We start from the raw sequence: 23,271 nt of genomic DNA, 5'->3' as shown, positions 1-23,271 counted from the left end.
ATGTGTTATTTAGAAAGGTCGAAGGTGGTCGGAAAGCACAAGAGGAACGATCATTCTTCAAAAAATGAAGGCACAAGAGGAACGATCATTCTTCAAAAAATGAACAGGCTTAAAGTTGATGATGATCGTTGTTTCACAGCTAAAATCACCCCTGATTGTATCAAACATTATAGATTGGTAAGCCAACAACTTTATTATTCCGTACTACATCTATACTTTATTGTCCACTATTTTTCTTTCTTTCTAAATGACCCAAATGACCCAAATTAATCGACAATGTTCATAAACAAGATTGAGGAGTGCGCGCTACGCGGCTTGAATTATTGATTGTTATTCTATAAAGATAACGATTATCAAAGTATTATATAGTTCAAAATTTACCATTATAGATATATAGATATTCATTATAAAGTTAATACACATCCGAAACTATTAAACAGTTGCAATATGATTAGAGTAACATGTATACAGGATGTTTAATCAAAATCATAATCATAATATGCACGGGTAAGAAACAAAAATATCTTCAAAATATGTATTAAAATGACATTAATTGAAGTTCTCGATTGTTTTTTGGATGCTTTGATGGACCCATACAGTACATGCATCATTTCAACATGAATCTACCATCGTTGTAGTGCAATTTTCAATCAATCATATACCTAAAACTTCGTCTTCGTGCAACTTTCGATCGACTTTTATGTTCCGTAAGTTAATACATTTGCAAAGAATGCCAGCATCATAGAACTTACAACTCATGAAGATTTCATAAGCTACAAACATCTTATTGAATGATGCTTAAATTTAATTAGAACGGGCATAAAAGTAATTTCAAACATACTTGGCACGTTGTAAGATCATCCTTACAGCTTTGGAGACAAAAAAGGTCAAAACATAAAAAAAATTATGCAAGGGATAATGTATCAGTGAGTGCTATAGTCGGTATTCATAGAAACGAAAAGTCAAACAAAGTCAACTGATATTACCTTTCACGAAGAGATAATATCATCCCAGTAACCTAAATGAATCAACAATTGAAAATCTGACTTTTTGTTAAAAGACCCAATGCTTAATGCGGTACATTAGCCAAAATATAAAGTGCACAAATAAAAACATACCATTATCAAACTGGACGAATTTTGAAATGTAGTTTGTATTGCAATTGAAAATTGAATACTATTTTTTTTTTATTAAAGACTGAATTGGTACATAATACATTTGATAGGTCTCCTATTTATATAAGAAAACACCAACGGCTAGTTGGTTAAATATGGTAAGGAGCCGTTGAGGCTTATCTCTAATGTAGCTAGCTATATTCAATTTCTTCTTTGACTTTATTTCTGACACTCCTCCTCAAGTTGAATAGTGGGATTCCCGATATTCAACTTGACTAAGACTTCATTGAAAATTCTTCCGTTGACCGCTTTTGTGAGTATATCTGCTAATTGGTCTTCAGATCTAACAAATGGGAGAGAGATAATTTCGGCTTCGAGTTTTTCCTTTATGAAGTGTCTGTCGATTTCAACATGCTTTGTCCGATCATGTTGAACTGGGTTTTCTGAAATAGCAATTGCTGCTTCATTGTCACAAAAAATCTGACTAGTGTCTTCTGGTGGAAATCCGATCTCCGTTAGTAACTTTCGGATCCATAACGCTTCTTGTACTCCCCGTGCTATCCCTCTGAACTCGACTTCAGCACTTGAAAGAGCTACAACTTTCTGTTTTTTACTTTTCCACGTAACCAGGTTCCCACCAACTGAGGCGAAATAACCTGATGTAGATTTTCTGTCTCCTTTTTCACCTCCCCAACCTGCATCTGTGTATATCTGAGTTTTGAGGTGTCCGTTGTTTTTAAATAAAACTCCATGTCTAGCTGTTCCTTTGAGGTATCTGATGATTCTCCACACAGCTTCCATGTGATGTACTTGAGGATGATGCATAAATTGGCTGACGACTCCTACTGCATACGCTATATCTGGACGAGTATGAGCAAGGTAGATCAGCTTTCCAACGATCCTTTGGTATTGTTCTTGATTTGCAAGTTCAGCTCCTTCTTCGATAAATAACTTCTGGTTTGGAATTGCAGGGGTCTCAGCTGGTTTGCAGTCGATCATCCCTGTTTCAGCAAGTAAATCAAGCACATATTTCTTTTGACATATAAATATTCCTTGTTGTGATCGTAAAACTTCAATCCCCAAGAAGTATTTTAGTCTTCCCAAATCTTTCATTTCAAATTCATTTGATAAGTTTGTTTTTAAGTTGAAAAATTCATCTCTATCATTTCCTGTAATTATCATGTCATCAACATATATAATCAAACAAGTTATCTGAATTACTTTGTTTATAGCCATATTTTTTCATGGCTAATGTAAATTTCCCAAACCAAGCCCTAGGAGATTGCTTTAACCCATATAAAGATTTTTTAAGGCGACAAACTTCCCTGTTCTTGAAGTTTCCTGCAAACCCTGGTGGAGCTTCCATATAGACCTCTTCCTTGAGCTCACCATGTAGAAAAGCATTCTTTACATCAAATTGATGAAGAGTCCATCCTTTATTTGCAGCAACAGAGAAGAGTACTCTAATGGTGTCAATTTTAGCGACCGGTGAGAAAGTCTTGGAATAGTCTATCCCATATGTCTGAGTATATCCCTTGGCAACTAGTCGGGGTTTATATCTTTCAATTGTGCCATCTGGTTTGTGTTTTATTGTAAACACCCAACGACATCCTACTGGCTTCTTCTCTCGGGGAAGAATACATTTTTCCCATGTATCACTTGTCTTCAAGGCTTCTATTTCAACTTCCATTGCCTTTCTCCAGTTCTTTGACTTTAAGGCTTGTTTCATGGAAGTTGGTATTTCTTCAGAGTATATCGCAGAATTGAATTTCTTTGCTTCTTCTGATAAATTTCCTTTGGCAATATTCGCCATCGGATATCTTGATCTGAGAGCTTATTTTTCGGGATCATATCGTTTTGGTGGAACTCCTCTGTTCGCTCTTGGTGGTAAGATGTACCCTTCGGTTGAATTATTTTGACTTTCTTGAGCTTGACTTGAATTTTGTTCTTCTTGTTGAGTTGAATCCTGACTTTGACGTTCTTCTGGTGTACCTTGTTGAGTTGTTTCCTGACTTGAACTTTGTGTATCTTCTGGAAAATCTTGTTGAGCTGATTCGTGACTTGAACTTTGTGGTTCGTCGGGAATTTGTTGAGTTGATCCAGTTTGACTTGAACATTCTGGTTCGTCTTGTGCTGGATTTTCTTGCTCTTTTTCGATTACGGTATCTTGCGATATTTTTGTAATGTGATTCACTTCTTCTAATGAGGGAATCCTTTCCAACCAACTCACAATGTCATTAGTTTCAGTCTCCCCCTCACTTGTGTGTTGGGGGCTATAAAAATATTCAGTTTCTAGAAAGTCACAATTCATTGTAGTGAATATGTGACGTCTTTTCGGACTATAACATCTATATCCTTTTTGGTTCACCCCATACCCAACAAAAACACATTTTTCAACACATGGATCAAGTTTGGTTCGTTCTTGTTTGGGTATGTGAACAAAGACAGAACACCCAAATATTCTAGGTTTGATAATAAGATTAGACGGGAGTTCATGAAATTTGGAAAGTGCTTGAAGTGGAGTTTGAAGATCAAGAAATTTGGTCGGAAGTCGGTTTATAAGATAAGTTGCTGTGGCCAGAGCTTCTGGCCAAAAATTTCTCGGAACATTTGATTCTATTAGTAGAGCCCGAGTTATTTCTATAATAATACGATTTTTTCTCTCGGCTACTCCATTCTGTTAAGGAGTATGAGCACACGAAGTTTGGTGAATAATTCTTTTTTCTTGACAAAATTGTTTCATAGAGGTGTTTACAAATTCTCCTCCATTGTCTGATCTTAAAACTTGTATGTTTCTTTTAAATTGAGTTTGAATCATAGTATAAAACATAGAGAATTTGTCAAACACTTCTGATTTATTTGTTAAAAAATAAGTATATGTCATTCTTGTGCAATCATCAATAAAAAGTAAGAAATATCGAAGATTTTCCCCCCGTTAATTGGAGCTGGACCCCACACATCCGAGTGAATTAATGAAAAAGGAATATTTTTCCTGGTTTTACTAGGTTTAAAAGTACTTTTATGGCTTTTTGCCAAAATACAAGTCTCGCAAGTTAAAACGGAATTTGGTGGAAATAATTTTGGAAAAAGAAGATTTAAATAATTTGCGGAAGGGTGACCTAACCTTCTATGCCATAACCAAGCCTCCCTATTAGGTGTTCCGTGTGCAAGCATCACGGTACCTTGTTGGGTTACTTCGTCCACATAGTATAACCCACCTCGTTCGGTGCCACGCCCAATTATCACCCCTGTTCTAATATCTTGTAATATACAAAAAGTAGGGTGTAATAGAACAGAACAATTTAGTTCTTTCGTAACGTGGCTAACGGATAACAGTTTATGAGACAGAGTTGGAATATACAGACAGTTAGATAATTTTACGGTCTGTGTAATTTCAATTGTTTCACCCCCTTTTACTTGAACAACTCCTCCATTAGCAGTTTGAATTTGATTTATCCGAGGTTTTGATTCAAAACAAATATCTGATTTTTCATAAGTCATGGTGTCAGTAGCACCACAATCAAAAATCCACTCGTTATTTTTTGTTTTATTTGAAACGGCGTTAGCGTATGAAACATTACCATTATTTTCTACAAAATAATTTTTAATTGTTTTATTTAGAAGATTTGATGGAGATGGACTGTATTGAATTTTCTGATCAGTCAAGGTATCATTTTCAAACTCTTGATTGATATAGGTTTCTTTTGTAAGAGTTGTATTAATTGAAGGATCATTTTGTAATAAGTTGTTATTCAGGGGTTTAACACTAAAGTTGTGGTCATTTGGTGATATTTGGTTAGAACTCACGTCAAGATTATGCAGCACATCATATTTATTTTTAACATCCGCCTTTTTATCAACAATATGTGAGAAATTTGGGTTTTCACTATTTCCAGGCAATTCAAGCATATGCGTTTTTGAGTGTTTTCCCTTTAATCCTTCGATCGTTTAATACGATTTGAAAGAAGAACAATTGTTCGATTTCACCCACTTCCCCTTTTTCCCAGTTATGCATAATCTATATGATTTATATGATTTATGTGATCTATGCAATTGATGCAACTGAAAGGAAGAAGTATGAAAAGAATTAGGGTTTAAGGTATTATACCTCAACCCTTTACCTCTGGTTGTTTTTCTTGCGGCGCCGTCGCAGGTAGACCTCTGATTGACGCCGATTGCCGTAACCGTCGCCACTTTTGCCTCTACCTCCGTCGTCCCAACCGTTCCAAGGTATTCTTCATCTGATTTCATCGAATCTCCTCTGAAAGATTTTGAAGCTTCTACCTTAACTACTGGTGTTGGGTTCCGGTGGATATGAGTTGCGGTGGTGAAGGGTTTTTCATAACAGTAAGTTTCATTGTATTGTTTAATTGAGTTTGGTTGGATATTGAAGCTATTGACTGAGCTACCGTCACTCGACATGGTAACTCAGTTTGGAAAAAAAAGATTAAAGCTTAAAACCAAGTGTATCGATCCCTTGATCTACACCTTTAGCTGTGATACCATATTGCAATTGAAAATTGAATACTATTTTTTTATTAAAGACTGAATTGGTACATAATACATTTGATAGGTCTCCTATTTATATAAGAAAACACCAACGGCTAGTTGGTTAAATATGGTAAGGAGCCGTTGAGGCTTATCTCTAATGTAGCTAGCTATATTCAATTTCTTCTTTGACTTTATTTCTGACAGTTTGGTTTGACTTGCAGTTTGATTTTTGAAACATTTCATGTGCTATAAAGTTATAAACTCATGACATGAGACTATCTTTGTGCAGTGATCTAAAGTGTAAACTAAAGTGGTCCTTAAAGTGTGCAGTGGTCTTTAAAGTTTTAATTTTGTCAGTTACCGCAAATGTGAGTGTAAACCTTGGTCTTTGGTTCAACTTTGGGCTTTGGTCAATTTTTTGGCTAAACTTTGATCTTAGGTTCAACTAATCTTCGTTCTTCAGTAAGTTTAGTCAATTTTGTGACTAAACTTTGGTCTTAGGTTCAACTAAATATAAGTATTCAAGTACACTAAAAAATATAAAAATAACATCATGTCACATTCTTGACACATAGTAGCATCATTTATCAAGAACACAAAAAATACATGAAAATGAACATAATAATATCATTCTTGACCCAAAGTAGCAATTTTGGCACAAAGTAGCAATATTTTTTCATACCTGGCCAGTTTGACCAAGTTTGACTTTTAATAATGTTTAAGACAAATTGACATATTGACATCAAAACTAAGAAATCAGTGACATGTCAGTTGACCAACTTTGACTTTTATTAACTTAAATCAAAATTGAAGATAATCATTATGACTTTTAACATCGGTATGACTTGTTTAACATCAAAAATAATCAATAAAGTATTGTGTTTAATATATTAACTTAAACACTTTTAAGCTATCTTATTACCCATTTGACCCTTTATTTATATATTAAAAGAACATTAAACTAAAGCAAGTGGGTCAAGATTAGCACCTGAGCAAGTTGTAACATGGTAAACTCTCCATGATAACGCGCCACATTGCATACATACACAGCTACAATCGCCCAAATCACGATATAAAGGTGAAATAGCTTCAAAAATAAAGAAACGGGCATTATCATGAAAGGCAAAGTGTAGGATCGTTTTAGGTCCACCACCATGTCATGCATATAAGCTCATGAGTCCCTCGTTACTCTAAAACCAATTGGTGATGGAGGAGGTTCCCAAGTGCTTTATATGGATACATATTTTTCTTTCTACTTCCAATATGAGACACCCTAACCGATTAGCTCCTTCAATCACCCCCTTAATCGGTTTGCTCATGCGCTCGTATCATATAACATAGCTTTTTACCCCGGACCCGTTCATTTACATCTCGACTTTTCCCGGACACCCGACCTCTTCCTCTGGTCACGTCCAAAGTCACCCCGATTTGAACAGCCGTTGCTACAATGATTACAGCCGTACCACCTGCTCTGATACCACTTGTAGGATCGTTTTAGGTCCACCACTATGTCATGCATATAAGCTCATGAGTCCCTCATTACTCTAAAACCAATTGGTGATAGAGGAGGTTAAAAAAATCAATAAAGGAAAAAAAAAAAGATAGAACAAAAAAGGCAGCAAATACCATCAAAGAAGCAACCTGAGCCAACAATGCTTAAAAAAATCAGTAAATCCTAAAAAATAAAGAAACGCACCTGGATAAAGGATAGAGAGTGATCGAAGAACATAATGAACACTACAATAATACCGAAATAATCAGGCAAAATTAGTAATAAAGTTAACAATTAAAACCAGGAACACAAACCCTAAATAACAAACAACGAACGTTACCTGTGGAGAACAAACAGATGAAACACCTAAGAGAACAACAAAATAATTTATAAAGGCAAAAAGAGCGCTATACACATGAGCCATCCAGTTCAAAAAACGCAGTACATACCATCAAAGAAGCAACCTGAGCCAACAATACTAAAAAAATCAATAAATCGTTAAAAAATAAAGAAACGCACCTGGTTAAAGTAAAGTGGCTCTTGAAGCGGTTAATGTTTCCTTTGAGTCATCTGCAGTTGATAAAAATATAAACTATAAATAAGAAATTGATGAAAATATAGTCTTTATTCAAAATGTTTCTTTATCAAAGCCTATATATTTTTGGTTCATCTCCAACTCTTAACAATTACGAGGAAATCATTGAACCTATCTTGAAACAATGGAAGGAGAATCTGCACTCAAATAACATAAACAGTAGTTGTAGTTGTCAATATGAAACAACCAACCTAAGATGACCTTAAATATGCACTTTAAAAGAAAAGAGTAAGTACCTTTATTTGTAGAGCGATGGAGGAGTACCTGCACTCAGAAAACACAAATAATAGGCTTCAGTGAGCAACCCAAAGTGAACACTTATTTTGTTTATTTTAAAAGAACAAACTCCTACAAAAACCCTCCACAAAAACACGTACCATGATAAAACTCACATTCTGGAAAGCATAGAAGAAAGCAAAAGAAAACCCACAAACATTCATATACCATTTTTCTACATAAATAACAGTGTTGGCATTTTTTTACATAAATAACAGTGTTGGTTGTAGCATTTATAAACTGGAAGGCAACGGGCTGAAGCGAGCAAGATGGGTGTCTCGTGATAAAATTAGCATCTGCAACTGCAGCAGGCAATACATCAGAATCAAAATAAAATACAACTAAATAAAGCACACTGGTAACCGGATGCAACCAATATTATTACCTCAAACAGAAGTGGCGAAATTTATATGCGAACAATTGAATGATGTGGGAAGCAAAGACAACATAATAACAATAAGAAACAATCAAGCTCATTCATGTGCATAAAGTGATGTAAGAAAAAACGGATCACCATCATGGCTGTTGCGTTTTTTCAGGTAACCTAAACACCACAAATTAACTCAAATATTCTGAAATATATAAAAAAGAAAAACAAAATTACACTGATGTTCGTTACCATCTTCGGCGGTTCCTAACGATTTCTCCAAATCCGACACCCACTCCTGCTTCTACAGATACTCCGGTCAGATCCAGAGAGTTTGCAGGTCATCAAGTCAGATCTTTATGCTTGTATGAAATGAATTAACAATCAATCAGTTACATAAAAAATATGAATGAAAAGAAATATAAATGATAAAATACCAAAGGGACATACGAATAAATGTAAGATTCAATTAGTCAACTGAACCATGAACCCTACAAATTACAAAAATAATAGTAACAGATTATTATTAATACACACAATAAACCAACACAATCATCAATTTGTGTATAAAAAATGACAAATTAATATGAACGACGAACCATAATTTACCACGGATTCATAAATTCTCAAGATAGATGATTCAATGTGTTGGAACATATAGTTCCTTTCATGCATTTATTTCATACCACTCAATATGTAAGATAAATATATAAAGAGCATTAGAACAAAAAGAATTAAAAGACTACATCTTGCTAACTTTCTCTACATTTTTAATTCTCTGCATTTATTCCCATAATCAAAAGTACAATTTATACTTGAAAAATGCAATCAACTAGCTACTGCAACAATAAGGAAACGTGCTCTACCACTATTCTACTATCCATAATATTAGGATCATAGATTACATGCATTACTAATTAACAAATGCTAATAAGTTGGTAACACATCATGTCTAGCCCATGCTCTCTTGCACACTACTTTGACCAACCACTCCACTGCGTTTTTACCTCCACATAATTCGGTCAAACTAGTTAATCTGCCACATGCATATTTGCAAACAAATATGTGCTACACTCCTTTATTTAACTTGCAAAACCCATGTGTGATCTACCGAAACTAATAATTCCTTCATTGGGCCACTCCCTTCTATTGGGCTCTCTGGTTGGGCTGCAACTTGGGCCACACTTCTTACTTGAACTTCGATGGGCCTGTTGGACTCTTAAAATATTGAGCTTCAAAATTACCCAACACAATGCAGTAAAACTTAACTGATGGAGAAGGAGAAGAAGATGAAAATGATTTACTACTCCGTAGTATTTGTGATGCCCCGTCCAAAACCATCGTATCATCAACAACAGGTCCATTACACGGTATAACACTATATGCTGTTTTAAAACAAGATTTTGCATTCATAAAAAGATAACGTTTTCCTAACGACAAATGTTTTACAAAAGTAACGTGCTTCTACGAATAGAAAGCATTAACAATAGTACGTGACACTTAGGTCATTACAAACCATGGTTCAAATTAAACATAAGTAGTGAATGCAAAATAAAAAGTCCATGCTTAAGAGACATCTCTAACAATGCAGCGGAAGTCTAACATAACAAGTCTGTTACAGCGGAAGCAATAAACGTCTTAGTTACCTGAGAATAAAACATGCTAAAAGGTCAACACGAATGTTAGTGAGCTATAGTTTTATTGTAAACAATAATGTAATGTAGACCACGAGATTTAGTATTCAAAACAGTATGAAAAGTATATGTTTAACCGTGGGCACTTGGTAACTAACTTAACAAAGAATAATATATCACCCCCTAAAAGTACACTTGGCGAGTGCGTTAAAACAGACGAAGTATTAAACAACCGTTAAATGCTAGCGCGACTAGCCCGAGTGGGGATGTCAAACCCTATGGATCCATATCTAAGATTCGCGTCTACCGGTTCATAAACCAATAGTTAAACGTTACCGAGCTAAGGGGAAAATTTGTGCCGTTATGTCACCCACACATATATAAAGTTTAAGTACTCGTGTCTAGTATGTAAAACATAAAAAGCGCATGTATTCTCAGTCCCAAAACTAGTTAAAGTAAAAAGGGAGTTATATCTCACAGTGAATGTGCGGTAAAATCGATACGAAAGTGTAAGCAAGTAGTAAGTCGGTCCAAAAGGTCCTCAACCTAAGTCAAAGGTTACTAAGTCAGTAAATCGTCCCAAAAAGTTTAAAAGTAAGTAAGTTAAGTCTTAAGTATCATCATCATCATCATCATACGTAAATGATAAAGTAAGTTTTCAACAAGAATAGAGGTCGAAACGAAAAGCTGAATTCGAACAGCCGTTATGACCTCTACACAAACTGAAATGACGCGTGGTCAGTGGCCAAGGCTCGTTTGTGAGTCCTCTTACCGCTGCCCGAAATTCAGATCCTAACTCGATTTCGTTTGACCGTGGCGACGGTCGAAGCGCGAGTAGGTCAGAAATTTCAGCACGCCGTTACGAAGGCGTAGTGAACTTCGGAAGACTATAAATCGTAAAGCGTATATCGGATTTAGGCGAGTCTTAAACGAAAAGTCATCTACACAAATCGAACTATCTGGAAATCAACTTTCCAGAAGCTCCAGGAGTCTGATCAGACCCTGAAAAACAGATTCAAGTGCTCCGGTGGGTTTCTTGGTGTTTGATGCTCATCACGGTTCTTATCCTTGATGCGTATAAGCCTCAAGTGTACAACTCCTTGATGTTTTAGCATCATTTTGACCAAGTTTTAACCATCAACACACAATGTCTAGACTAAGAAAAGAAGTACAACTCACTTAAGAGTTTTAGAGGGATGATGAACCAAAGTTACATCAAGTTCTTAGTTTCGACACAAGTACAAATTATATTTGGAATTTAAAGCTACAAACTTGGATTCAAACCAAACAAGCAAGACCTTAGGTTATAAAACTTAGATCTTAGCTAAATATTGAAGACCTTAGACTAGAAAGTCTAGATCTTATGTTCTAGGTGAAACCCTAAGTTATAGAACTTAGACTTTCAACTTTTATAAAACCTTAAGTTATAAAACTTAGATTTTTGCAAAGTAGAGTGAATATAAGCTAATGAGCTTTGCTTTAACAAGTTAGATGACCATAAGTTACATAACTTAGATCAAACTTAGATGAATGAAAGTCATAAGCTAGAAAGCTTAAACTTTCTTGTTTTTGAACATTCAAAGTTAGACTTTGGTTACAAGATGTATGAGATCAAAGTTAACAATTAAATCTTTGACCAAGGAAACATATATAAATCGAAATACATAAGAATAAGAGATAAGAGATAAATTTAAAGCTAGTAATAAACAAGTTCAAGCTTGGATTCTTTACATAAAGAGATATCAAGCTAGAAGCTTGAATCTTCATAAAATAAACTTTAAGTTGTCCAATACTTGAACAAAAGAAGATCTTAAAGTTTTTGAACTTTAGATCTTTACAAGTTTTCATGTAGAACCAAAAGCTACAAAACTTTGATCCTTGTTCTTGCTTCTTCATCATACAAGAGATTGAAGCTTGCAAGATGATATAAGGATTCAAGTTACAAAAACCAAAATCCAAGAATAATAAGAATGATGATGATGATTTCGGCTATGAGAGCAAAAAATAAAGAAAATAAGTTTTGAAACTTACAATTTGAGAGAGAATTCTAGAGTGAGAATGTAGAGAGAAGTGTGTGTTTGAGAAAAATGAATGAAGTGTGTATTTAACAAAGAAAGAAAAGAAAAAAAATATAAGGATGGTGATGGGGAGGTAGTGGTCGACAGTTTGGCATGGGTGGGGAGGGGTGGTCCATGGTGGTAGTACAATGGTGATGTAGGCATGTTGGGAGGCATGGAGCATGAGGTTAAATGTTGTAAGTAATGGTACATAAGCATGCTTATAAATTTTGTCTTATATCTTGATGGGTTTTGTCTTTAATTAAATGGGCTAACTAATCCATTAACTAGTCCACTAAAACTAGTCCATTAACTTGAGTAGGTTGGGCCTTTGATAAACTAAGTCCATTAAGAGTGTGCATTAGTAAAACACTAAGCGTAATTAAGCAACCATCAAGCTAAGTAATTATCATTAAGAAATAACAATTAGGATTAATGTAACGACCCGACCAAAACCGTTATTGACGGCGCCGTTAACTTAGGTCCCGTTGCGTGGTCGTAGTCCCTATATGAGACTCGTTTGACCAAAATTATGTCGCATTCATTTGAAAGGTACAAGACTTGCAAGTTTAGTTTACAAAACCGTTCGACAACAAGTCTAAGTTTACAAAGTCATAAAGTATAAATGAAATAACTTGCGACATAATTAGTTTAAAAACACAGTTGCTATAAATAGCGTAAGTATGTAAACAAAAGTTTGAATCCAAAAGTGCTATCCCTAGCGTATGCATGCATGGTTGACTCCAATCAAGTAATCAAAGAGTGCGGAAGCATGTATCAAGTAGCCAAGTATGAACCTGAGAAAACATGTAGAAAAACTGTCAACGAAAAACGTTGGTGAGATCATAAATGTATTTGTAAAGGTATATTTTGAACCACAATAGTTTGTATAGATGATTATCCAAATCGTATTTATTCCGAAGAATGTAGTTTGTATTGCGAGCACCCAATTACCAAAGCTTAACTGAATCTTCCCTCTGAATTTTGAATATAGTGTTAGAACATACACTATGCACGTTGAAATTATATTTCATCCACTAACGGTAGCGAACCGTCTGAATGAGGGTTCGTTAAACCCGTATGGCCACACAACATAATCACTCGCTTACACTTACACCCTGCAAGTGGAACTAATGATAATTGGATTGAGGACTTTTGTTCTAACTCGCCTGTATCTTTGTATTCGTATATTGTGTTCAAAGTATAAAAGTATGAAAAGTATATATACATGTGAAATGTATATAAGTATGTAATGTATATGTTTCTCAGCCCACGATTTAAAAGAATAAAAGTATTTGCAAAGGTGGGACTATGATCTCACCTCGAGTGCACGAGTAAAAAAAAGTACTTCACAAAGTAACGTATGCATGATAGTTGCTTAGCCTTGACCTAAACAAATAAGTTGTATCAATTAACCGGTTACGACACAAGGTCGGGTGAAATGTGTTCAATTAGTCCTATGGCTCGTTACGACTCGATTAAGTATAGCATGTGAATCACGTTGTCAAGTTTCATGCAAGAATCAAGTATAAAAGCATGTTAGAACGATTGTATAAAAGTTTGGTTAAGTTTGACTAAAAGTCAAACTTGGTCAAAGTCAACGAAAAAGTCAACACGTTCGGGTCGGGTCCCGAACTATTTTTCTATGCTAGTTATTCATATATAAGCATGTTAAAACAAGTTGCATGTAAATTGGAGGTCTAGAACATGTCAAACATTTTTAGTAAAAAGGTCAAGGGAAACAGAATCTGGACGCGGCTTATGTCGCGCCGCGGCCAGGCCTGTCGCGCCGCGACAATGGCCGTGGCCTGGTCCCAGGCCTGTTTCACTTGTTCAAGGCTTGGTAAAATTTCAAACAAACGCAAAACTCAAACCGTAAACAATTAGAAAGCGTATCTTATACCGTTGGAAAGCTCTTTTGACAAGGAACACAACTAAACATGTTTCATCAAACAAAAACAACATTTTCCATAACCGATTTCTCGTCAAGTGATCATTTAAAAGTCCATTTTCAAAGTTTCAAGTTCATCAATTGCATTTTAAGTTTCGGGAATCCAATTCACACATATGATATGCCGTTTCGAAGGTAATGAAGCATACATTACTACTAAACACTAACAATTAACATTCCATGGCATTTAAGCATCCAAAAGTTCATGTCAAGAACTATCAAACCCTAGTCAAACATCAAAAGAAATCATTAATCGGGTTTTTGAAGTTTTCTTAATCAACCTACACATCAAAATGTAGCTAATGATACTAGTAACACAATTAAAACATGCACTTTAACAATCTAACAACATTAACTCATCCAAAATCAAGGATTAAGCAAACCCATTTCAAAAACTCAAACTAGTTACTCCAAACCACAAATCGAGCAAACAAAACATATATTCATGTTACACACGAGCCATAGACACTAACTAACACAATTTCAAGTATATAAAACGAATTTAGAGAAATTTAGTGTTTTAGAAATGTTACCCAAAATGGATGAAATTGGTACCAAATCGAAGAGGATGATGAGAGGATCACGAATATGTAATTTGTTTTGAAGTTTGCTTCCCGATCCGAATTTAGATGATGAATTATGTTTGTGTTCTTGAGAGAAAAAAAAAAAGAAAGAGAGAGAGATGGAGGGATTGAATGGTGGTGATTGGGGTGGACTAGTTGACCTAGTCAACTAGTTTGCCCCGTGTCAATTTTAGTCCCTCGAGTTTAGAAGCGGGTGCGGGATTTAACCAAACGAATATTTTAAAAACGCTCGAGTAGACGAGTGATGTTATAATTAAATAACGAGAATATTATAAACGTTAGTCAATGGAAACCACGCATTTAAATCACGAAAGGTATTATTAAAAAAAAAAAAAAGATAGTGTTGAAAATAAATTTAACGGAAAAACGCGGGATGTTACATTACCTACACCTTAAAAGAAATTTCGTCCCGAAATTTAGTTGAAAGTAGTAGTCATTGTTTCTTCCTCGAGATCTTGCGTTGTCGGTTCTACGAATAAGTGAAGGTACTCCTTCGGGTATTTCAACGAACTTCGACAGTCGCGATTTTACGTTGGTTTAAAGTTTGGTTCCACGATTTATAGTTTCAACCGGTCCTCCTTGGAAGTGAGGTTTATCGTCGTTAGTAAGCTCATCGAAAAGGAATAACAAGTTCTTGTTTCGCAAAACACGTCTTTAAGTTGACACATCGAATGTAGGATAAACGGAGACTCAAAGTGAGCCGGAAAATCCAAACGGCTAGCAACGTCCAAAACGCCCCAAGATTTCAAAAGGGTTAAAATATCACGGATTTTGTTTTCTATGTTTCCCGAAACGGACTGCACCTTTCCAAGGTGCGACTCTTAACGTGACGCGGTTTCCCACGTGGAATTTGAAATGTTTACGTCTAACATCGGCGTAGCTCTTGGTGATTACGAGTCGCGTAGGGTTTTACCCGAATATGAATAAATTTTCTCGGTTGCTCATGAATAACCTCGGCCCCGGTGAATTGATCATCGTTTACTTGGTTCGACAAAGGAGAATGACGTTTCCGGTCACATGTGGTTTCAAAAGGAGTGACGTTAAAACTTGAATGAAAACCATTGTAGTACGAGGATTCGGTTAAAGGAAAATACTTTTCTCAAGTAAATTTGAAGTTGGTAATACAAATTCGTATTATGGTTTCCAAGGTTTAAATCGCATGTTTGTTCGGTCCGTCGGGTTGTGGATGGTACGCGGTACTCATGTCTAAACGCGGTCCCGAGGCTTTTTGTAAGGTACTCCAAAATCTAGAAGTGAAACGAGGATCTCGATCCGAAACGGGGTATATTTCCCTAAGGTATATTGAACAAGTTTGCTAGGAATTGAAAACGTTAGCTAGGACAAGTTTCTCAAGAAAAAATTCGCGTCGCGGAAGATTTATCGGTTTCCAAAAACGTTCGTCGGGGCAAGTTCTTATCGGGTTTTGAAAACGATTGTTAGGACTATCCACCCTCGCGGCGAATACTTATATGACGTGAAGAGTCGCTCTCCTTTGAGAATTTAGAATAAGGACCTCCTGAACCGGAAGTACGAGGGTGATGCAAGAGAAGTTTCCGCCCCGATGTGAGCATAACGAGTAAATTGTAGTTAGTCAATAAGACTGCGCGAGGACGAGCTAGTATACCCGTGCGACATACGGTTGAAGTCGAATGGAATCGGTAATTCATTCGGAAGCATAAATATAATTCGACAATAATTGAAGGTGTGTCCCCGGTATGGTTGTTATAAATATTCTCGGAGTTTTCGGATGTCCAAACCTGAAAAGATGAAGTCATGTACATGGCACATGGTGGTGTTTAGGTTGATCGAGTCTAACCACCATCACGCGTCACTAGAACTTTGGTATGTCTTACCGTAATATAACCACGTTGATCGAGTGTCGTTATATTACGCTAACTCATACTTCCATTCCCACATCACTCTATAGATTCAAGTTCGTGTAATCGCGAAAATCTAAAATGAACAAAATGTAACGACGTCTCAAACGTGACTCGTATTAAATCGAAAGAGTTTCTACAACTCTAAAGAAGCGTTTCCCCGTGGGAAGTGTATAAATGATTGTTCACGTCAATGTGGTTCGAGTCAGACAATAAGGTATTCAGGTATGAAAAGAGTAACGAGTCATGATAGTGAGTAGCACGCAACCGTAGTGATAAATGTTGATGACGATACTCACCTAGAGTAGTGATGGTAGTAACACCAAAAAGTAGATAGTAAGAAACACCAGTGGGAAACCGATAGTAAGTTGAAACGGTGGCAAATAACAATCCGGGAGACAGAGTTCCCGAACAAGTGTGACTAATGAAGTCGTCGTCATCCATACGTGTATGAATCATGAATTTACGTGTGTTACCAAAAAGTGGCGGAATACGAGTTCGTATGATGAAGGTTGGGTACCATTAAAAAGTTTGCCTAAGAATGATTCAAGTATAATGCACAAGTAGTCAAGTAAGTGCTGTCTATAGCAAATGTATGTCAGAATGCAAATGCTAACTATCCGGTTGTAGTCTAGACTCACTAATGCGTCCTAACGACTCTGTTAGACACACTAATGCACGTCCTAGTTCCCTACAACCAACGCTCTGATACCACTTGTAACGACCCGACCAAAACCGTTATTGACGGCGCCGTTAACTTAGGTCCCGTTGCATGGTCGTAGTCCCTATATGAGACTCGTTTGACCAAAATTATGTCGCATTCATTTGAAAGGTACAAGACTTGCAAGTTTAGTTTACAAAACCGTTCGACAACAAGTCTAAGTTTACAAAGTCATAAAGTATAAATGAAATAACTTGCGACATAATTAGTTTAAAAACACAGTTGCTATAAATAGCGTAAGTATGTAAACAAAAGTTTGAATCCAAAAGTGCTATCCCTAGCGTATGCATGCATGGTTGACTCCAATCAAGTAATCAAAGAGTGCGGAAGCATGTATCAAGTAGCCAAGTATGAACCTGAGAAAACATGTAGAAAAACTGTCAACGAAAAACGTTGGTGAGATCATAAATGTATTTGTAAAGGTATATTTTGAACCACAATAGTTTGTATAGATGATTATCCAAATCGTATTTATTCCGAAGAATGTAGTTTGTATTGCGAGCACCCAATTACCAAAGCTTAACTGAATCTTCCCTCTGAATTTTGAATATAGTGTTAGAACATACACTATGCACGTTGAAATTATATTTCATCCACTAACGGTAGCGAACCGTCTGAATGAGGGTTCGTTAAACCCGTATGGCCACACAACATAATCACTCGCTTACACTTGCACCCTGCAAGTGGAACTAATGATAATTGGATTGAGGACTTTTGTTCTAACTCGCCTGTATCTTTGTATTCGTATATTGTGTTCAAAGTATAAAAGTATGAAAAGTATATATACATGTGAAATGTATATAAGTATGTAATGTATATGTTTCTCAGCCCACGATTTAAAAGAATAAAAGTATTTGCAAAGGTGGGACTATGATCTCACCTCGAGTGCACGAGTAAAAAAAAGTACTTCACAAAGTAACGTATGCATGATAGTTGCTTAGCCTTGACCTAAACAAATAAGTTGTATCAATTAACCGGTTACGACACAAGGTCGGGTGAAATGTGTTCAATTAGTCCTATGGCTCGTTACGACTCGATTAAGTATAGCATGTGAATCACGTTGTCAAGTTTCATGCAAGAATCAAGTATAAAAGCATGTTAGAACGATTGTATAAAAGTTTGGTTAAGTTTGACTAAAAGTCAAACTTGGTCAAAGTCAACGAAAAAGTCAACACGTTCGGGTCGGGTCCCGAACTATTTTTCTATGCTAGTTATTCATATATAAGCATGTTAAAACAAGTTGCATGTAAATTGGAGGTCTAGAACATGTCAAACATTTTTAGTAAAAAGGTCAAGGGAAACAGAATCTGGACGCGGCTTATGTCGCGCCGCGGCCAGGCCTGTCGCGCCGCGACAATGGCCGTGGCCTGGTCCCAGGCCTGTTTCACTTGTTCAAGGCTTGGTAAAATTTCAAACAAACGCAAAACTCAAACCGTAAACAATTAGAAAGCGTATCTTATACCGTTGGAAAGCTCTTTTGACAAGGAACACAACTAAACATGTTTCATCAAACAAAAACAACATTTTCCATAACCGATTTCTCGTCAAGTGATCATTTAAAAGTCCATTTTCAAAGTTTCAAGTTCATCAATTGCATTTTAAGTTTCGGGAATCCAATTCACACATATGATATGCCGTTTCGAAGGTAATGAAGCATACATTACTACTAAACACTAACAATTAACATTCCATGGCATTTAAGCATCCAAAAGTTCATGTCAAGAACTATCAAACCCTAGTCAAACATCAAAAGAAATCATTAATCGGGTTTTTGAAGTTTTCTTAATCAACCTACACATCAAAATGTAGCTAATGATACTAGTAACACAATTAAAACATGCACTTTAACAATCTAACAACATTAACTCATCCAAAATCAAGGATTAAGCAAACCCATTTCAAAAACTCAAACTAGTTACTCCAAACCACAAATCGAGCAAACAAAACATATATTCATGTTACACACGAGCCATAGACACTAACTAACACAATTTCAAGTATATAAAACGAATTTAGAGAAATTTAGTGTTTTAGAAATGTTACCCAAAATGGATGAAATTGGTACCAAATCGAAGAGGATGATGAGAGGATCACGAATATGTAATTTGTTTTGAAGTTTGCTTCCCGATCCGAATTTAGATGATGAATTATGTTTGTGTTCTTGAGAGAAAAAAAAAAAAAAAAAAAAGAGAGAGAGATGGAGGGATTGAATGGTGGTGATTGGGGTGGACTAGTTGACCTAGTCAACTAGTTTGCCCCGTGTCAATTTTAGTCCCTCGAGTTTAGAAGCGGGTGCGGGATTTAACCAAACGAATATTTTAAAAACGCTCGAGTAGACGAGTGATGTTATAATTAAATAACGAGAATATTATAAACGTTAGTCAATGGAAACCACGCATTTAAATCACGAAAGGTATTATTAAAAAAAAAAAAAAGATAGTGTTGAAAATAAATTTAACGGAAAAACGCGGGATGTTACAATTAAGTAGTCATAACGCTCCAATTATGACAAAAGTTTAACGTGTACTAAGTACGTATCTCGTTCTAAACGACTAGTGACACTAACGGTCATAAAAGCATTCGAGGATCAAGTTAGGTAATTAAGCACTTAATAACACGTTGTAAGGTATTAGCGAAAGTAATTAACATGGATAATGACTCCAGAATATTCAGTACGCACATATACGCAGTTTCGTGAAAGTATAAAGCATAAATACAAGTCGAAAAAGTCGGGTCGTTACAGTATTGGGAAGAAAGATGTAATCGTTGATTTTAGAACTGCAAATGTAAGGGTTGCATCGGAGGGCGGTGCTTATCGAAAGAGAAGGCGGTGTCAGATTAACCAATCTTCTTGTGTACGTTTATTTCATCCCGTTGCTGTGGATGAAAACACACTCCTTTATATTCCAAGGCTGAGCCAATTCATTCTTCTTGATGTTTAAGTATTGTTAAGCTTTGATGTTAGCTTTTCTTAATTATTTAAGAAATATAGTTTGATAAATGATGAAAGAATGAAGAGAGCAGATAAAGAAAAAATGAAGAAAGGGTTGAGGAAGATGCATACCTTTGTCTCTATTGAAGATGGATGGGCATCGTTCAAAAGAAGGGAAAGAAGGTAAGGTGGGAGGGATGGGTGAAGAGGTCAGATTACACCTGAGCTGACAACAAATAGTTTTTAAATAAAATTTGGGCCAGATGAGTTTCAACAGTAGTGAAAATAAGCCCAACTAATGTAAATGATAGCCTAACTAATGTAAAGGAGCGCATTTAAAGAATAATAGCTTAGAAAACAGCCCGCACAGGTAAAAAAAAAACATTAAATCTATTATAAATCAGCCAAAAAAAGAGAAAAGAAAAAAATTGGGGGGACAAAAGTGGTAAATAGTAAGATTTGGACCAATGGGAGGAGGGCAATTTGACCCACAAATAGAAGATGTATAATGTAAATGAATAACGAGTTAAAGTTATATTATACCACTATTTTATATGGAGATTCCAGGATGAAAACGCAATGAGGTACTAATTTTTTTTTTCAAAATTAATTATAGTTGAAAGGTACTTTAGTGGTTGTTTTCCTTAAAAAAATCATAAATTTTAAATATATATGGGGTCCTATAATTAAATTTAGTGATGATCTATATAATTTGAAAAGTACATTCTATCAAAAATTCCTAAAGTAGTGGGATCATACGACCCCACACCTCAAGGCATAGAATCGCCTATGATGATGGTTAAAAGTTAGGGGCAAAACTGAAAAGTGTACAAAAAGTACAATGTAATAATGACATTTCTTAAACTGCATGTTTTTTATGCTCGGAGATAATAAATTAATAATAGGAAATCTGGCTTCATTTTGCTTTTAAAAAAATCTGGCTTAATTTCTATAATGTCGTCCTTTTAAAACAAATGGTATCGTATGCTTATGGATTATTTTATTACTTAATGAAACTAAGGCAATAAATGCTGTGATCATATTAACATTTCGTTTTGCAGTGTGTTCGTGCAAAATTTGCAAGATCAAAAGGATTACTTAATGGAAAAAGGCGTATACAAGTAGTTCTTATGGATGAAGCACAAAGAACTTGGCACGCAACAATCGATACACAATTTCATTTAGGTAGTTTGCGCGAATTTATAAAGAATAATGACTTGAAAATCCATGATGAGTGTACGTTTGAGCTCATAAAACATGGAAAAGTGCCAGTTTTCAGTGTTCTGATACGTAAGTGTTTTTTTATCTATCATGTTGAATGAGATGATAGTATTGTAGCTCATTCATAAGCTTTTCTTTTACGGGGTCCGAACAAACCCACTCACCCGATCATTTCCTGGAACTCTCGGGAGGAAACCCACAGCGAAGCCGTACGGGCATCACGTGTGGTAAAACCCCCTTAGGAGAGGCTCAAATGTCAGACGTTTAATACCTCCGAGGCCCATGAAATAGACATGTAACCTCAAAGGAAATGTTGACCGGAATTAGTTAAGAAATAGGGAGTTAAGAATTAGTTAAAAATAGGGAGTTAAGAACTGAGAATAAAAGTAAAATTGGTAGTATTAATACTATTTAATACTTATTTTTGGACTGATATAAATATATGAATAGTAACGTGGATATCTTTTTTGGAACGAGAGTAATTTGTGGTTATTCATGAATGTGTTAATTAGAAAGGTCGAAGGTGGTCGGAAAGCGAAAGAGGAACGATCATTCGTCAAAAAATGAGGACGCGCTTAAAGTTGATGATAATCGTCGTTTCACAGCTAAATTCACGCCGTATTGTATCACAAATTATAGATTGGTAAGTCAACAAATTTATCAATAATAAAAAATCTGACTTAATTTCGCTTTAAAAAAAAACTGGCTTAATTTCTATAATATCGTCCTTTCAAAGCAAATGGTGTCGTATGCTTATGGATTATTTTTATTTATGAGTTTCATGGCAATAAATGTTATTATCATAAATAACATTTTGATTCGCAGCGTGTTCCTGCAAAATATGTAAGATCAAATGGATTACATAACGGAAAAAGACGTGCACAAGTAGTTCTTATTGATGAAGCACAAAGGGCTTGGCACGCAACATTCGACAACTCTCAATTTCATCTAGCTAGTTTGCACGAATTTATGAAGAATAATGACTTGAAAGTCGAAGATGAGTGCACGTTTGAGCTCATAGAACATGGAAAAGTGCCTGTATTCAGTGTTCTGATACGTAAGTTTTTTTTTTTCATCTATCATGTTGAATGAGATGATAGTATTGTAGCTCATTCATAAGCTAACTTGATTATTCTTCGTAAGTTTATTAATTATCTTCTTTTCGAGCTCCTTTATAAGAGTTTTTTGCATTTATATAATCACCGTTCTAAATAAAAGCTAACTTGATTATTCACATTTAGGAAAGAAGTCTATCAAGAACGATATGGTAGTAAAGAAGAAACGGAAGTCTAATTCGACACTGGAAAAGGAGACTCGAACGACTATTAAGTATTAACAATGATCATCGTTCCATATATAATTTCTACTCTCAAGCCGAGTAGCCTCACAATGTCGGATCTAGTAATTAATGCTCTAGTAGTTCTTTAATCCCTAAACCTTGTATGATACCTGGTGTGGCGATTCAAAAAATATTCGGTTCGTTATTCTGATGTTTGGTTATGTGATTGTGATGTGATTTACCTACTTTTGAATATAGATTGTTGTTTTGTTCAACATTACTGTTTAGGGAAAGATTAACTATTGGTGTATGTACTATGTAGTATTATTAGCCAAGTAAACTTTACTTTGTTAGACAAGGAAGAAAATAAAAGGATTTGTTCGGTTTTGTTCTGTCGAATTAAAGATCACTATGAATATGTATGATTAGATATTTAGAGTGTACGACAGGGTGTTGGTGCATGAATCCCCAGCCGTAGTTTATCTTTACGTTTAACACATTCGGTTATGTAATAACGTTTACTTGTGACTATTGATTACGTTTGTGATTGTGCGTTTTTACTTTGTTAAATAATCAATATGTTAAACTGCACACACAGTCGACCAAGTGTGTGTACACACTCGACCGACCGTGTTACTCATTCGACCGACTGAGAGACACACTCGATCGAGTGTGTCTG

At 35.6% G+C, this 23,271-nt stretch overlaps 1 protein-coding gene across 1 annotated transcript; it reads left to right on the top strand.

The window, feature by feature from the left end:
* The first annotated feature begins 20,241 nt into the window (after positions 1-20,241).
* Positions 20,242-22,891, top strand: LOC139842240 (putative B3 domain-containing protein REM4). The gene is made up of 5 exons (XM_071832408.1): positions 20,242-20,301; positions 21,154-21,382; positions 21,826-21,956; positions 22,139-22,370; positions 22,851-22,891. Exons 1-5 carry the CDS (start codon positions 20,242-20,244, stop codon positions 22,889-22,891), a joined length of 693 nt encoding a protein of 230 aa, XP_071688509.1.
* Positions 22,892-23,271: the final 380 nt, after the last annotated feature.

The sequence above is a fragment of the Rutidosis leptorrhynchoides genome, chromosome 4, assembly GCF_046630445.1.
Source record: "Rutidosis leptorrhynchoides isolate AG116_Rl617_1_P2 chromosome 4, CSIRO_AGI_Rlap_v1, whole genome shotgun sequence".
NCBI lineage: Eukaryota > Viridiplantae > Streptophyta > Magnoliopsida > Asterales > Asteraceae > Rutidosis > Rutidosis leptorrhynchoides.
This window is presented reverse-complemented; position numbering and strand designations above follow the sequence as displayed.